At 46.4% G+C, this 17,289-nt stretch overlaps 1 protein-coding gene across 7 annotated transcripts in view; it reads right to left on the bottom strand.

The window, feature by feature from the left end:
• The window catches only part of TENM4 (teneurin transmembrane protein 4), a 971,473-nt gene that overhangs the window by 31,606 nt on the left and 922,578 nt on the right, over positions 1-17,289 (bottom strand). For all 7 annotated transcript variants that reach the window (XM_075061790.1, XM_075061784.1, XM_075061786.1 and 4 more), the window contains 2 exons: positions 15,086-15,963; positions 887-1,059 (listed from right to left, as the gene is read on the bottom strand). In XM_075061790.1, coding sequence (XP_074917891.1) covers positions 887-1,059; positions 15,086-15,963 — 1,051 coding nt within the window. The remainder of the gene's footprint in view (positions 1-886; positions 1,060-15,085; positions 15,964-17,289) is intronic.

Here is a 17,289-nt window from a genome sequence, read left to right as displayed (position 1 = left end):
AGCGGGGAGTGGGGAATGCAGAGGGCTTGCTAGCCCACAGGGACCAAGACTGAGTATGGCCCTGACCCCCAGGGAGCAGGGCTAAGCTTCAGATCCTCAGCCCTAAGAAAATTCTTGACATCTACAAGCATTTCTGGAGTGTAACTTCTGCTCCCAACACAGTGCCCCACCTCATCCTTCCTTCTCTCTCTACTCCCTTGCCTTGCCACCTCTTTCTTCTGCCTCCTACCTTCCTAACCTTACCTCTCCCTCCTGTCCCTCTGAGCAAAGTCATCAGAGCTGTGCTGATTTACACCAGCTGTGGATCTGGCCCAGCACATGCAACAATGACTGTGCTAACTTACCACCTTGCACACATCCCCTCATCACTCACTCCTCCTTCCTGTTCCCCCCCTCCACTTTTTACACAGACTTTTGGGGGCATGGACCGTGTACTGATCATTTCCCTGGAGGGTGCTCAGTGGAAATTGCACAAGGAATGACAATCCCCAATACGCAGCTTCCTTAATTGAAACCTACTCTGGCGGGGGACACAGTGACTCTTTAAGTGGGAAGCCATTAAAATAGTGAAGTAACAGGGTCTGCCAGAGGAGCAGTCAGGTTTAGCTAGCCCCTTGGTTTGAATAATAATGGTAATGACGAGGGAGTACAGCTTTGCCCAGCTAGGCAACCGAGAACCAAGTGGAAAACAGCTGCAGAACTGACAGTGAGCCCGGTAATGTTTCCTATTGCTTTGTTAAGTGGGTGCAAGTGGGTGTGCACCAGCATGTTGCAGGGCGCTGGGTGGAAGGTTTTTCTGGTGCTGGGATAATTAAGATGTCTGTTTTCTGCTGTGTAATCCTTGGCGTGCAGCTGAACGTGGGGTAGGAGCAGTCGCCGGGCTCACCTTGCAGGAGGGTGTAGAAGGCACCTGATGCAGACAGATTGGTTGTTATGGTAACATCATCCTTGCTGGAGGTTTCTACCTGGACGTGCACTGAGCTGTCGGTATCGCTGCGGAAGCTGCTGACTTGGCCTGTGGGGAAGGTGACGTTGGTCAGGCGGCCAAAGCTGTCGTACCTGAAAAGGAGGACAGAGTGTGATCAGTACCATGAACAGAGGAGAGGGATCGACGTGCTGCCCTGTGAAGAACAGGCCAGATCCTGAAGCCCTTAGACAGATTCTACCGTGGCAAAGTTCCTGCTGATTTGCCTGGCTCCTAGGATCCCCACTGGCTCCACTGGGAGTTTTGCTTGCGATAAAGGGGTGCTGGTTTGGCTCAATAACTAACGGGACCACACACCAGCAGCCCCTTCCATCATGATATTGCCCAAGCAGTTCCCTCTGCCAGAGAATGAGCTAAAAGCAGGGAGGTAGCAAGGGGACTATACCCTGAGGAGAAGAGCTTCCTAAAGCAGGATTTTCCCAAATGTAAGCTGGGAGTGGAGAGCAATGGGTAACCAAAGTGGCACAATTCCCTAGAGCCCTTGGGCCCACTGAGGAGATACTACAGCGATGGGGTCATGGAAGCAGACCAGGAGAAGAAGTAGTAAGAATCCTGCCCTCCCCCACACCAAAAATAACCAATGATAAATGGGGCTTAAGTCATCCCACTCTCACCCACTAAAGCATGACAGCAACTAGAGAATATAATGACAGAATGTCCCCCATCTTCAACGATCCAAGAACAGGGAAAAGTGTCCCAGCAGCACTATCCACCAGAGCAGAAGCCTGAGAGAGGCCATGGAGTTGTTGCTAAGGCCATGCCCATCACTATGCTATCTGAGCCCCTAACAATGACAGAACAATGACTCCCAAATGCGGCTTCCCCCACTATTTCACACCGGGAGGCCCAAATTCACTTATGTTCCATGGGACACCAAACACAAATGGGCCAAATTCGACCCCAGGGCAGGTGGCTGCCACTTCACTGAAGTCAGTGGGATGTTGTCTGCTTACACGTAAGGGATGGAGTTGGCCCCTTATCTCTAAGGATGTGATTATTTTTAACCAACTTATATATTTAGAATAAATGAAAGTGAGTAAAAATGGTAACTGGCCATCTTCTCTACATTCTGGGCCTCAGACGGAGTCTCTGGAGCCAAGGTCTGAGTACGTTATGGTCTTCCCATCCCCTGGGTGAGGAGGAGAGTCTGGCCCACAGTCATGTCACACTCTCAGTCATGGAATTATTCACGCTTGGAGAGCTGGGCACAATGCGCTGGTAATTAAATAGCTTGTTGTGAAAAGAGAGGGGAAAAGGGAATAAATTCAGGACAGTTTTTGTAAGTTTGGCATAGACCAGTTAAGCCTTTCCCAAGCGACTTTAGGAGCACAAAGCAGCAAAGAATCCTGTGGCACCTTATAGCCTAACAGACATTTTGGAGCATGAGCTTTCGTGGGTGAATACCTACTTCGTCGGAAGTGGGTATTCACTCACGAAAGCTCATGCTCCAAAATGTCTGTTAGTCTATAAGGTGCCACAGGACTCTTTGCTGCTTTTACAGATTCAGACTAACACGGCTACCCCTCTGATACTTTAGGAGCACAGAATTTGGTCTGCATTGCTTTTTTTTTTTTTTTAAAGCTGGAAGTCAAACAAAGTGTTCTGAATACAGAGTAACTTTCTTTGCTCATTAGTTGTTGGTTTGTCTGAACTGCGACGGGAACTCAAGCATTTTGGTTGCAAAGTGTCACTGTACCTCCTGTAAGGACATTTGCGCGTCTCCTACTTGAAAATATTATGTAACTTCATACATCAGCTGAGTCCCAGCAGATATCCTTACGTCACCTGCAGCGGCAGTGAACAAGGGACATTATTTAGTGTCTTTGTCCCATGGAGGAAGCACATCACTGATCACTGTGCCCAATGGTGTGTTACAGAACAGCACAAGTGCTTTTTATATTGACACCAGTATTTACACAGAGTGCCACTCTTAAGAGTAGCAATGAGCTCAGATCCACTCCCGCTGCTCTGCCACCCAAACTTCTGGGAACTTCTGTCTCTGAACCCGACAACTCAGACCTGGAGCATTAACAACCTCAGGGCAAGGATGGTGCTAAAGAGTCAAGTCACATATAAAAATGTGAGATGTTGGTCTGATACATCCCTGTTCTCCTCTTACTATGGGGCTAGTCAGGAGTAACCTCACTGAAGTCTAAGGGGTTGTTACTGGCTGCTATTTCACCCAAGTCCTAAGAGCACTATGATTGATCCTAAGTGAACGAGTAATGGTCTCAAGTTGCATTGGGGGAGGTTTAGGTTGGATATTAGGAAAAGCTTTTTCACTAGGAGGGTGGTGAAGCACTGGGATGGGTTACCTAGGGAGGTGGTAGAATCTCCTTCCTTAGAGGTTTTTAAGGTCAGGCCTGGCAAAGCACTGGCTGGGATAATTTAGTTGGGGACTGGTCCTGCTCTGAGCAGGGGGTTGGACTAGTTGACCTCCTGAGGTCCCTTCCAACCCTGAGATTCTATGATTCTATGAATGACATTCAGCCCCATGCAGAGAGCAAGCAAAAGTCCCATATACCACAAGTCCCACTTACACATTCAAAATAAACCTCACAAAGCCTTTCAGCCCCCGTTTACTTTCCAGCTCCCCACAAACAGCCCTCCAGACAACAGCCTTCCTACCAGCACCCTCACTAAGACCTTGCCTACTCTTGGCTACACAGGTAGCGGGATGTAACACATGCCACAGTGAAAAGCAGGCTACGTCCACACGCACTGTGGTGTGGAGCTACCCACCTCAGTGGAAGGCCTTTACTCACTGCTTCTCCCCTGCCGGAGCCTTTCTCCACTTCTGGAGTCTTTCACTGCAGAGGGGAAAGGCTCCAGCACTACACTGCTAAAAACAGCAGTGTAACAAAAGAGGAGGCCCTATATTTAGCGTATTCAAACCGGTCAAGCCAAGCCTCAGCGTTCTTATCAACAATGTTCAAGGCACGAAGACCTCCCAGAAGCTCAACAATATGTAGGAGGCCCTGCATGGGCAAGAAGAGAGCCATGTAGTGTATATGTCCTAGGCATCAGACATGTGCCTTGCTGTACACACTGCTATCTATACCTGTGCTAGCTGGGCACGCACTGTCTGTACTGTACACGCCCCTGTAAGTGTAGACCTACCCTAAGTCACCAGGTGTACACTGAGCTCCTTCCAGCCCCTCAGATGCCCGTCAGCAATTCCAGACTCCCTCGACTCCACCATCTATCCAGCACCCTTAGACACTTTTCAGCGCTCAATCAACCACCAGTCCCAAGCACCATCCAGTTCCCACCCATGTGCACATCTCAGACACCTGCTAGCACTCACCCGTTCATGTACACTAGCAGGCCACCAGACTCCCTCTCATCTCATCTAGCTCAATGACAGAGGCCAAGTTCTATGCAGCTACACATCCTGGCCCTGCCTCTGCTTGGGGCAGGAGGATTTGGAAGTCTTCAAATAATTTACACGTACACAAAGTAGCTCATAGATATAGAAATACAGGCATGAGGGGGTGTGTATGAAATAATTTGCATATATGCAAATCTTAGATGTCAGGGCACCTAGAGCTTTATACAGGCTTATTAGATTTACATCAGAATAAAAAAACTAAACATAATTTAAATAAAATGTCACACATGCAGCTTAATAAAACACCACAGCTATGTGGTGAATGTCACCCAAGAGCCAGGAGAGGAATTTGGAGTTGAGAATTAGAGATAACTTGAAACATCTGCATTTTAAGTATTCTAAATGACTATTCCACCTCCATCCCATCTGCATTAGGAACCGATGTGGGTATGGTACTAGTTTACTCTAGGGGTGATATCTCACCTATTCGCAGCTGGTAAAAGGTCACATCTGACGGAGGGGAATGTGAGAAGGTAGCGCAATTGCACTATTAACATTTTTATTATTATTTTTAATTAGTGGCAGATGAAGTGTAAAAAATTCATGTCCAAACAAAAGCCTTTTAGCACTCGGATGGCAACACAAGAGAAGACTCAATATAAATGTGAGTTATGACCGACATTCCCATTTGGACACAAAGTATTTTTCTCACGGCACATTTCTTTTCCTCCTTTCTCATTATATATTTTGCTTATGACTGGAGCACTTCGCCCTTTTGTCTTGGATTAGCGTGTCTGGTACATACAAGATGCTGTTTATTATAAACCCCAACCCCATGGGTCCCCCTGACTTTAAGATCTCTGTGTTTCTGAATAGATAAGTTTTAACAAGTCAAAGTGAATGACATGGATGTTTCATCTCTCTTCACCTCCGCCTCCACAAAGTCATTTATATGACACATTCCCAGCTCTGAGAGGAAGGCCAGGTGACAGGCTCTCATGTAGCTGCAGGTGTGTCCTGGTATTTGTAGTAAGATAAATCTCCTCTAGTCAATTCATTTCAAAGCTAAGCTGCATAGACCTGTTTCCACAATCTAAGGATTTAGAGGTGGCCCAGTTTTCATTACAACCTAAGACTTTTTGTGTGCTACAAAAGCACCAGCATTAAGGAAATTCTGAAACACGGGAATGAGCACAGCAGCACTCAGAACAATGAATTCATCACCTGAGAATGCAGCTGCTGCCTCCTATTCAAACCAACTGCAAAGACTCGGTTTTTACAATTACAGTGACAAGTATTAGGCCGGCAAAAGAAGCTGTTGCCATCCATCCCCAACTGGAAATTTATTTAGCTAAGGTTCAATGCACAGAATTAAAATGGTATTTGGTGCTTACGAGGCCTAATTGTTAGCTTGTAAACATTCAGAGCTTTCACATTACTGCTGTATAGAAGCTTGATCCCTGGGAATCAAAGCAGGGTCACAAGTACTGTCTATTCAGAAAGTCAACTTGTTCCAGGATTCCTGAGGCTTCCTCATCTTAGATTTTTCACATTTCATCAGCTTTTTGCAACTAGCCGTCAAACAGGCTGGAAAAATACACCATACTAATGTTACATTGAGCGCCAAAGACTCTGAATGCACCTCACAAACTATATTTTGTGTGCGTTTATACATTCCACAAAGTCTAGCCTCTTCACAACCTTCCAAACAATATTTAGCGAAGTTTTAAACATATAAAAACCCTACTGAAATTCCCATATATTTTAAATATACAAAAGCTAACCTGCTCCTTAAAAACAGCCTGAAAACAAAATCAATACATCCCACCCTATTATGATTATTACATGCCAGCTCCCCAAATGGCCAACAGAAAAGAGAAGCCAAAATATATCTACTGCTCACTGAATGTTAAAATCATGCAGGCTTCAAACAATTAACAACTTTGATGTTTGAGCTGTGGTCTCTGACTATTCTTACAACATTAACAACTCCCTGTATTTAATCCTGAGGAGATTCTGCACAAAAAAAAATATCTGAGCACAATATTTTAAAATTCTGTAAATTTTATTTGTCAATAAGTAAATGTGGAGGCTCCAACATGGCAGTGGGGAGCACAGGCCACTACCTGCACAGAGATGGGCGATCACCCTGTAGCCCATGCCCTGGGATTGGGACTCGGCAGCGAGAGTGCACCTGACCCTGAGATAGCGCAAGGGTCCCCAGGACCCTGTCCCTTCGTGCAAGGTTAGGGCTGCCAACTTTCTAATTGCACAAAACTGAACATGCTTGTCCCGCCCCCCTCCCCGCCCCTTCCCTGAGGCCCCACCCCCCACTCATTCCAGCTCCCCTTCCTCTGTCGCTCACTCTCCTCCACCCACACTTGCTCATTTTCACCTGGTTGGAGCAGGGGGTTGGGATGTGGGAGGGTGTGAGGGCTTTGGCTGACGGTCAAAAACGAGGGATTCAGGGTATGGGAGGGGGCTCCAGGCTGGGACAGGTGGTTGGGGTGTGGGAGGGGATACTGGCTCTGGGCTGGGTGTGGGGCCTAAATGAAGGGTTTGGGGTACAGGAGGAGGCGAGTGAGGAGGTGGTGAGGTATGGGGTGAGGCAGAGGGTTGAGGTGCAGGGGATTGAGGGCTTCAGCTGGGGGTGCGGGTTCTGGGGTGGGGTCTGGGATGAGGAATTTGGGATGCAGAAGGGGACCCTGGGCTGGGGCTGAGGAGTTCAAGGTGTGGGAGAGGGTTCTGAGCTGGGGCAGGGGGTTGGGGAACGGAAGGAGATGAGAGGTGCAGGCTCGGGGTAATGCTTACCTTGCGCAGCTCCCTAGCTCTGAGGTGCAGGGGCAGCCAGGCAGTTCTGCATGCTGCCAAGTGCCGCCCCCGCAACTCTTATTGGCTGCGGTTCCCGGCCAATGGGAGCTGCGGAGCCAGCACTCAGGGCAGAGGCAGCCCCCGTGGCCGCGCCTCTGCCTAGGAGCTGAGGGACATGTTGTTGCTGCTTCCGGGGAGCCTCATGGAGCCAGGTGGGGAGCCTATCTTACACCAGACTTGTAACAACCTGACCAGAGCTGCCAGGGTCCCTTTTTGGGTGTTCCGGTCGAAAACTGGACACCAGGCAACTCTATGCCAGGCACAAGAAGTGTGGGGAGGCAGCTCAGTCTGGCACGATTCCAAGTGTGAAGGGTTTTAGCATGGCGGGGAACCAGGTATGGGGTTAGAGGATTCTGTATGGGGCAATATGAGTGCAGGTGGCTCATTGGGGGGTGTGGGTGAAGGGGGCATATGAATGCACAGGGGCTTGATGGGAGGTTCCAGGTGCAGGGGCACTGCGACTCTGCAGGGGGAACCAGGTGAAGGTGGTTAGAGGTCAGCAGGGAGATGGGATCTGGATGTGGAGGAATAGGGCTCAGGTGCGAGTATCTGTTTGAGGGACTCAGTGGAGGGGTCCAGGTGCTAAAGCAGTGGGGTTCAGTGGGGTGATGGTCTGGGTGCAGGGGGGCTCATTGGGGTGGTCCAGGTGCAGGGTTGGGGGTCCAGATGCAGGGGGATAAATCTTGGCTGGTGTGTGTATGTCTGGATGCATGGGTGAGGCTCAGCATGGTGTGGGGATTCTGGGGGTGGGGAGTGTCTGGATGCATGGGGGTTGGGTGGATGGGGGAGAGATTCCCTGTACAGTGATCCCTCCCTCCACAGTTGAGGAGTGATGGGGGCAGGAAGTGGGTGGGATGGGAGTGCAGAGCTTCCTGCAGCTGGAGTAAGTTTCTGTGGGTGGGTCTGACCCAGTGCTGGCCTCAGCTGCTCCTTGCAGGGAAAAAGGAAGTCCTGTCCTCCCCACCACCAGCACAGCTGAGACTAACAGCTGAGCCAGTGTAGAGTAGGAGCCACTGGCCAGGGAGTCCCCAGCCCTGCCCCCTGGAGTGATTTACCTCTCCACTGGCTGCTCTAGGTGCCTGAAATGACATGCTCACACTGTTGGGGTGAGTCAAGTGACTGCTTTTGCAACTTCCCTTTGCTTCCCTATCAGAAAGTCATGTTTTGCGGGAAAGCAAATAAATTTGTGGGGGACATGAATTCTGCATGTGCAGAATTCCCCAGGAATTAGGTACCCAGAACTGCTGTCCCTGTGGCACAGAATATGTCCACAGAACTTATTCTGGCGCACAGGAGAAGTGTTATGTATCTCTACAATCACCAGCATTTTACTATAACTTCTTTAAAAGAACAAGGGTAAGAGTCTAATTAAGTATATTATAATTAATGTAGAAATGACTGCCAAGAGGCAGAGAACAGAAGGGACATTGCAGGGGGAGAAGGGACAAAGGTGGCTTGAATCATCCATACTCTAGGTTGCTGCAGCAGCAATAGCCCCTGGATGGGGAAGCTCTAATTTAGGGCTCCCCAGAATCCCTGTAATACTCAGTGATATGGGTGGGCATATTATCTCTTGCCCAATGCTTATAGTTATGTGCTAAACAGATTACAGTTAATGCTTTCCACTCAAGAGGTGGCTGCATGTCAGTGGCTAGTGAAAACATTCATCTCCATCTGTACACACAGAAAAGAATATGCTTGGCATTTATATAGATATAAAAAGACACAATAAGTTGGTAATGTTTGTATAATACCTGGGGATCAAAGGCAAGGGACAGATTGAGCCAGTACTCAGAGCAGTACACTCTATTTCCTCTCTGGAGGACCCCAAACATCAGAATTCGAAAAAGGACTCTAGTGTTTAGCTAGTGTTCTCCATGTGACCTGCACCAGCAATATCTGACCAAGACACACACAAACAACAGCACTATTTTAAGAAGCGTGGCCTTCCCTACATAGCACAAAGAGATTTTAACTCTGAAGCTTAATAATGTTGATTTAAACTTAAACATTATTAACTATTTCACTGCTGAATACTGTAAGAAGAACATCAGACTATCCAGGAACTGTGGTCAAAGGTGGAGCAGAATACCATTGTTTGAATTTCCACAGTGACCATAATGAAAGATTTCAGAGAAGTGTATATTGTTGTTATCCTCCACAAAACGACTTAGTTAATTTATCATTAATAGTGCCACATGCAATTCAAAACTAGACACACAATTATACACGTCACAAAAACAAACATTAAAGAAATCACAAGTGGAGGTTAACAGAAAACAATTATAACTCCAACCTTGGCTCCAAACTCACTCACATTAATATATGGAAGCGCTTCCACTTTCCAACATGCAAACAACCTTAACTCTGCCCCTGTGAATGGAAACCTACCCACAACTACAAAGTTACTGTTGTTGTTATGAAGTTGTGGCCTTTGCCAATTCACAGAGGGTGGAGTTCACTCCTGGGCAGAGGGCCATCACACGGCCTTGTGCATTTCATCCAACATGCTTTTGTAAGCTGCTCTTTAGAGCATGTGTGAGACTTGGCAACTTTTAGTCCTTTATGAGACATCATCCCCCAACAATTTAAAGGCCAAAACCTCAGCTGATGTAAATGGGCATATTTCCATTAACTTCAATCTGAAGGTCTGGTTCAAGAACACTTTCCCCCCTGTCTTGTGAATCACCTCTTGTAGGTGAGCAGCACAAATGGGTTTGGGGTTTCTGGGCAATTCAATCCTAAGCATTAATTGCAGTGATGTGTAAACACCTATGTTTGCATCTGAGGACGTGACCTTGAGGACTAATTGAGCAGACAAAAGACTTGAACTAAAAAGCCTTATATTGGCTAAATTATGCATGAAAGGATTGACTTAGGCTCTGGGGGAAATTAAATTATTTAGCATACAGTGATACCATCACAATGAGCTAATCAAGATAATTACTACAGTCCTGACTTTATAAAAAAAAAAATTAACAAGGCTCTGGTTTCTGGAAAAAAATGACTAATAAGCTATGTCCAGACTGGTAGCAATTTTTTCAGGTCAAGCTAAAGAAAACCCAATAAACTATACAGCATCCCTTCTCTCTGGCTTGAGGAGATGGACGGTGAGAGATTTTTAGCCTGATGCAGTTCCCCGGACTCGCTTCCTTTCCCATCGATTATTACTGACGAAGGTTCAGCGTGAAGGTGAGTATTTAATGCAGTTGCTTGGCAATCAGAGTCACAATAAACTTCAAAGGGGCATAGGCTTTTTTGCTGCACCAAAGTGAGCTTCTCTCTCAAAGAAGAGAAGGGTGAAAAAACAGACTAACCTCCTGCTAAGTCCCATCCCAATGCTAAACCCAGAACCAGGCTTGCTGCATGGGGGCTTCTGGGTGGGCTGGGGGAAAGGACTAGCTTACTTACAAGGGTTATGGAGCGACTCTGCAGTCCCCGAATACAGTAGTCCACACAGCTCCTCTCCCCTGGCTGCGTGGAGAGGAACAGCCAGTCATTCGGTGCTGCAGCAGACCTCCCGCTCCCCAGTCTGAGCTGGGATCTGCTGCAAGTCCCTGGGGAGCTGGATTCCATGGTGTGCTCCAGACCCACCTCCAATGCTAGATCTGCACATCCTGCCTCCAGCTCCACACACTACTGCTGCACCGACTCAGCTGTGTCTTGGGCACGTTGTGGCATAAGAACCATGATTTGCCCCAATATTAGCAACAAGTACAGGGAGAAAACCACTTGCAAACAAATGCATGGTGAGTGGCTGAAACTGTTCAGTACAGCCATACCCCATCTCACCATTGATCTTTGCACCGAAGTCAAAGGTAAGATGTGACCTTAGTGGCTGTCCCCAGGTTCTGACACATTCAAACTTCCTCTTGAAGCAGCACCATGTACCCAACATGCTCACACTGGCACCTACCAGCTGTTCCTTTCCATCTTCACTCAGATATGTACCTGCTGCTCAGTACTGCCACCTGCTTCTCAGTACTGCACCTCTTCTCTGTTCTTATAGGGTGATCATTCTTGTTGCTGGGAGTAAAGGTAAAGCCTAGAAAGTGGAAATGTTCACTGGGGCTCCTGGAGTGTTATGTAACTTGCAGTTAAATTACTTTCATATTCTAGGGTGTTTTACATCTGAGGATCTCAACAGGGCTTTGAAGTGGAGCCCGGAGCTGGAGCCCAGAGCAGCTCCAGAGCAGTAGAGCTGCAGGTCTTTGCCTGGAGCGGAGCCGGAGCACAGCTCCAAAGCCCTGGATCTCAAAGCACTTTCCACTCATGAATGAACATGGGATTTGTCTAAACTAGAGGAATATACCCTGATATAAGCACAGTGATGTATATAGACCAGAGGTCGGCAACCTTTCAGAAGTGGTGTGCTGAGTCTTCATTTATTCACGCTAATTTAGGGTTTCGCGTTCCAGTAATATATTTTAATGTTTTTAGAAGGTCTCTTTCTATAAGTCTATAATATATAACTAAACTATTGTTGTATGTAAAGTAAACAAAGTTTTTTTAAATGTTTAAGAAGCTTCATTTAAAATTAAATTAAAATGCAGAGCCCCCCGGACTGGTGGCCAGGATCAGGGCAGTGTGAGTGCCACTGAAAATCAGCTCGCGAGCCGCCTTTGGCACACGTGCCATAGGTTGCCTACCGCTGATATAGACTCTGGTGCATCTTAGTCTGGCAAATCAGTAGCTGAGTCAGGAACACAGATCAATCCTGATTCCCACTCCTCTGTGCCAACCTCTAGCCAAACCTGATTTCCATATAGCTACAAAAGGTTAAAAACTATCATGTGACTCCCCTGAAATGACCAGAGTTACACCAGTGACACATCTGGCCCAGAATAAGTTTCACAAATTCCCCATTGAGTTGTATAGCAAGAAATAACTGAGGACTGTCATGAATATACCCACACAGCAGCTTGCCTTTTTTTTTGCCTCTTACTTAAAAATTTGCTCTTGTATTTGTCTATGACCAAAACTATAGAGGAAGTGGAGATAAACGTGATCGTTAATGATCCGAATGTTTCATTTGCTTCATTTTCCATGGTTAGCTCTGTTGTCAAGTGCAAGGCCTCTTAAGGTTTGTCTCTATTGCCGCTGGAGATAGACTGGTGCTAGAGGGGCTTGAGCAAGCACACTACAAACAGCAGTATGGATGCTGCAGCTTGGGCTGGAGCTTGGGAACTCCAACACACCTGACCCCCTAGGCTAGACATAAATGTCGGCGTCTGTGGAGAGAGCAAATAGCTTGATTTAGCACAACATTATGATGCGGTCGTGGGTTTCCACTCCTAGAGAAAAAGGAGAACGAGTTACGCTAACCTGCTCCCCAGACAGCAACACTGGTATAAGAGGTGGAAAGATAGGAACTGTGATTCACTGAGGGATATTGCTATGTAGGATACAGAACCTAACTAACCTTTTATCCAACAGCTGATTTAGCAGAAGCTTTATACCAGCCCCTTTCAAGGCAGGACAAGCAATACAGGAGGCTGTGTAGCTTAGAATGCAGGAGACCTGGATTCTATTCCTGACCCCACTGCTGGCCTGCTGGGTAAGCTTGGCAAGTCACTGCCTCTCTGTGCCTCAGTTTCCCCATCTTTAAAAGGGAGATAGTGATACTTTGAGAAGGATGAAAAGTGCTATCTAAGACCTTGGTATTATTACTAAATATTAAGCAAAAAACAAACAAAAAAACCACCCCTGTAACCTGAGTGTGGAGCATGTTAGTATGAAAAGGGCCAAAACGATCCTGGGTCTAACTCAGCTAGGGACAATAGAGATACAACCAGGGTAAATTAGGGGTAACGAAATTTAAAAGCTGCAGTGAAGCACGCACTGATCTGGCCAATGTTTATTCTTTGTTCCTTCTCTCTCTAAATCTCTGTTTCAGCCTTATCCAGTATATACATTCAATTCTATTCAGGTTTCTATACTGCGCCCATTATTATGGTACCTGAGCACCTTCACGTGACCATTTAAAAATGTGGGGAAATGGAATAATAATCAAGTGAACCAGAGGGAACACTGTTCTTTCTCTATGGGGATGCTGCATACATGGTGCTGGAATACTAAGAGTGATCATAACGGGGTAGGAAAAAGCAGAGGAAAATGTAGACTGCAGAGCAGAAAAAATTCCCAAGTGCAAGGTGAATGTATGGGACAGCCTTTGCTAAGTCACCAACCTTTCTCCCATTACCTGCTAGAGATCCACTATGTAAACTAAACCAAACACTCGCCCCAAATCATTCCTGCCTCAGGCTTCCCAGCGCATCCTGAGTTCTCTGTGTTTCTGAGTCCCATAGACACTGAGCACACGGCTGGCACGTAACAAAGCACACCGATAACAATAACAGTGACATTATAATCTAATGACTGTGGAACTGTCTTCCTAGGGGAGTGGTGTCTGTCCTACACCCTGAGCCATTTAAAACTTGATTGGACAAAACACTGGAGCACATATTGTAGGAGCTCTGTCAGGGGAGTGAACAAGTGACTGTCAGATTCCTTTGCCCACTTGGAAAATATTCAAATAAGCATATTAAGGCTTTCTCCCATGCTGCCACTCAACACCTAGGGAGAAGCTACCGTACCCATTCACAAAGTAACTCATTATCGTCCTTCAGGTCCCTCCTTAAAACTCTCCTTTGCCATGAAGCCTACAAATAACTTAACAACAGTCAAGACTGCTGGTGAGCTGAGACACCACCTATCATCCTGACCAATATTATCTCACTCCCTTTCTGTCTGGCCCCATTTGTTGTCTCTTGTCTTATACTTAGATTCTCAGCAATTTGGGACATGGAGTTTCTTTTTGTTCTGTGTTGTACAGTACCTAGCACACGGGGTCCTGGTCCATGACTAGGTATCACTGGGTGTTACAGACCCATTCTGGCCTGACAACGAAGCAGTTAATGCAGCAAGCACCAGCCAGCGCTGATTGGCAGCCTCACAGCTGCTAGGAGAAAAAAAGAGCTGAGAAACAGAGGGGAGTGGAGCCTTGCAGAGGAGCAAGCAGGCTGGAGATGTAAAGTCCTGCCAGCAAGCTGGTGAGAAGATGCCCAGAGACAACCTCACAGAGAAGGGAGGACCAGATCTACAGGCTGGAGAAGCCTATAGAGCCCAGAGAGGTAGGAAGGAGCTCAGGGCACAGCAAGAGGAGTTGCTGAGGATTGATTCTGCCTGTCCGGCTTAAGGACCCTGAGCTGGAACCCACTGGAGTGGGTGGGCCGTGATTCCCTATAGACCGCTCAATAGAGACTTAAGAACTCCTATTACCATCATCATCATCCAACATCACACCCAGGAGCCCTAGTGGGAGCTGGTGTGTTACTGCATCTGTGCCCCCTTTGGTTAGACAGAATGTTGTACAGAGACAGCTCAGGCTGGCAGGGGCAATCAGGCAGCCCCTCTTGGCTGAGTGTCTATAGTGCTCCTGTTCTGGGCTATGGAGGGTGTCAGTTTCAGTCCTGCTGGGGTGTGCGGGTTTTCCCTTGTACTTGGTGGGGTCAGCTGATCCTGGTCATCTGTGAGCCTGGGAACTCCTTTGGATCTTTTCCAAACCCCAGACTGACATTTTCAAAGCTCAGTAAGATTTTCTGACATCCAGCTTAGCTTTCCAGTTCCAACTAAAATTAACGGGAATTGGGCATCCAAATCCCTTAAGTAGATTTGACTATCTCAGCCTAAATCTATAGGTAAAATTCACTCAGTGCAGCGAATTGAGTCCACATTATATACCACTTAAATCCTATACTAAGGGCTTACATGGGACCTGATACTTCACACTTTGGCCATTCTACACTAGGGGGAATTTCATCCAGTGAATTTTATTCCATTAACATTACATGGAATACAAAATAGTGCCAATGGCATATTATCCTAGCAGCACTTACTCATAAAATGTTGTCCATCTGTTTTCATTGGTCTTGGTGGCAAGAAGACCAGAGTTGCCATGGTACGTCATCATACCCACTTCATGCCCTTGTGCTGTCACGCTCTTGAGAGCGCTGTTGGTGCCAATTGTCAACCAGTATACCTGGCCATCTGGCACCACCAGCCAGAGCGGCATCCCAGTGGAATCTCTCCGGACATTGACTAAGTTACCATTGTTATCAGTGATCAAGGTTATGTCTCCATCTCCAGTGTAGGTAAAATTGTAAAGGTAATCTCCAGTGGGTAGGCTCTGGGTATAAAGGTGTTTACCGCTGGTGTCAAACAAATAGAGTTCTTGGTCTATAGGAGAGGACAACTCATATAAGTTCTGTGTGTTGAGATATGGCTTGTTTTTCCGAATAAAGCGGATTCGGATGTTGCCAAGGTCAGCAACATACAACTCCCCATCTGCGCACACTGCCAGGGAGGAAGGGGCATTTAGCCTGGCATCCTTTGCATAGCCATCATCCCCAGAGAAGCAGTCACAGTTGGCATCATTTTTGCAGTCACAGCTGCTTGGTGCACCAGCAACAAGTGAGATTTCCCCATTGGTGGTGACCTGCCTGATGCGGTTGATCTTCTTCTCATCGGTCTCAGCAATATACAGGACCCCGTTATGAGAGACGGCCAAAGCCGTGGCAGATTCCAAAGTCGCATGTATTGCCACTTTGCTGAGGAGGAAGTGATCAATGCCTGGGACCTGACAGTGCATAGGCCTCCCGGCTACAATGCGCACTTGGTGATTTTCAGAGATCTGCAACACAACGTTATTGTCGAGGACATACAGAGAATTATCCATCGGGTTGACTGCCAGATCTGTGGGCCACTCTAGACGAACCTAACAATGGAACAACACAAAGAAACTGTTACAATGTCTATTTTTTCTATTTGCTTCCCAAAATCAGCCTTATCAATCAAATCACTAAAAGTTCCACTCATCCATCCAATATCTAGGTGCGTAGTGTGTTTGGCATGTGATTAAAAAGAGAAATAAGAGAAAGGACTAAATAAATATTTATTTGTATTGTGGGAGTACATCAAGGTCCCCAATCCCATTGTTTAAGATGGCCCCTGCTCTAAACAGATTACAATCTAAGTGTTCCAAAAGAGGTGCCTAAATTGCATGTGCAACCTACACAGGCATGTAGACAACATGGGTAGCTATTTGTGCTACTGAATGTGCTGTGTTGTAACTGCATATTTTGTGCATACAAGCTATGAATATCTTTTTGAAAACTTAGTACAGGCCTTGGGAGCCAGGCATTGGTCCTGCAACCATGGATAAATATGAATTCTCAATCAATTCAGTTTACTTCACAGCATGAAATCAAATGCTTGCTTCACCGTGTTTTTTCATGGTGTTAAGCATTATGGAAGACCAAGTTTAAGTAATAATAATGCTTTACCCTTGTATGCCCCACCTTTGTCCCAAAGTGATTTACTAAACACTACAACCCTGTAAAAAGAAATATTCTTATAACTCATTTTGTATATGGGTAAACTGCGGCAGAGAACGGTTAAAGCCACAGTGAGTCAGGAGTAGAGGTGAGAGTCTGGGATCCCAATTTCCTGCTCTAACCATGGAACATATTGCCTCTCAATTGAGGATACTGTTTGATTTGCTAAGTATAACGCCAAACCTAAGAGAATTTTACCTCTATGTGGGTAACGTAGCTCTAACATGAAAATTTCAATATAATTTGGCATCCTTTTCTATTCCAAGACATTTCAGTGTTAATAAGAGCCATAGAAATACTTTGAGATAATTTTATTTTGTTTCACATACAAAGAAGTGGTTTGACATTGAGCTGAAGGGAGCCAAAGAATTTTAAGAGGGTCTCACACAGCAAGTGTGATTTTGCAGTGGGAGGGATGGAGAGCAGGTCTGTCTGGAGGATATTTTGGTCACCTTAAAAAGAACAAGGAGTACTTGTGGTACCTTAGAGACTAACAAATTTATTTAAGCATAAGCTTTCGTGAGCTAAAACCCACTTCCTCAGAAAATACAGTAGGGATATATATATATACACACACACACACACACACACACAGAGCGAACATGAAAAAATGGGTGTTGCCATTCCCACTATAATGGGTGTAATCAGTTAAGGTGGCTTATTGTCAGCAGGAGAAAAAAACAACTTTTGTAGTGATAATCAGGATG

The sequence above is a fragment of the Chelonoidis abingdonii genome, chromosome 1 (assembly GCF_003597395.2).
Source record: "Chelonoidis abingdonii isolate Lonesome George chromosome 1, CheloAbing_2.0, whole genome shotgun sequence".
In the NCBI taxonomy this organism is placed as follows: domain Eukaryota; kingdom Metazoa; phylum Chordata; order Testudines; family Testudinidae; genus Chelonoidis; species Chelonoidis abingdonii.
Note: the sequence above shows the minus strand (reverse complement) of the source record. Positions and strands in the feature narration are given on the sequence as shown.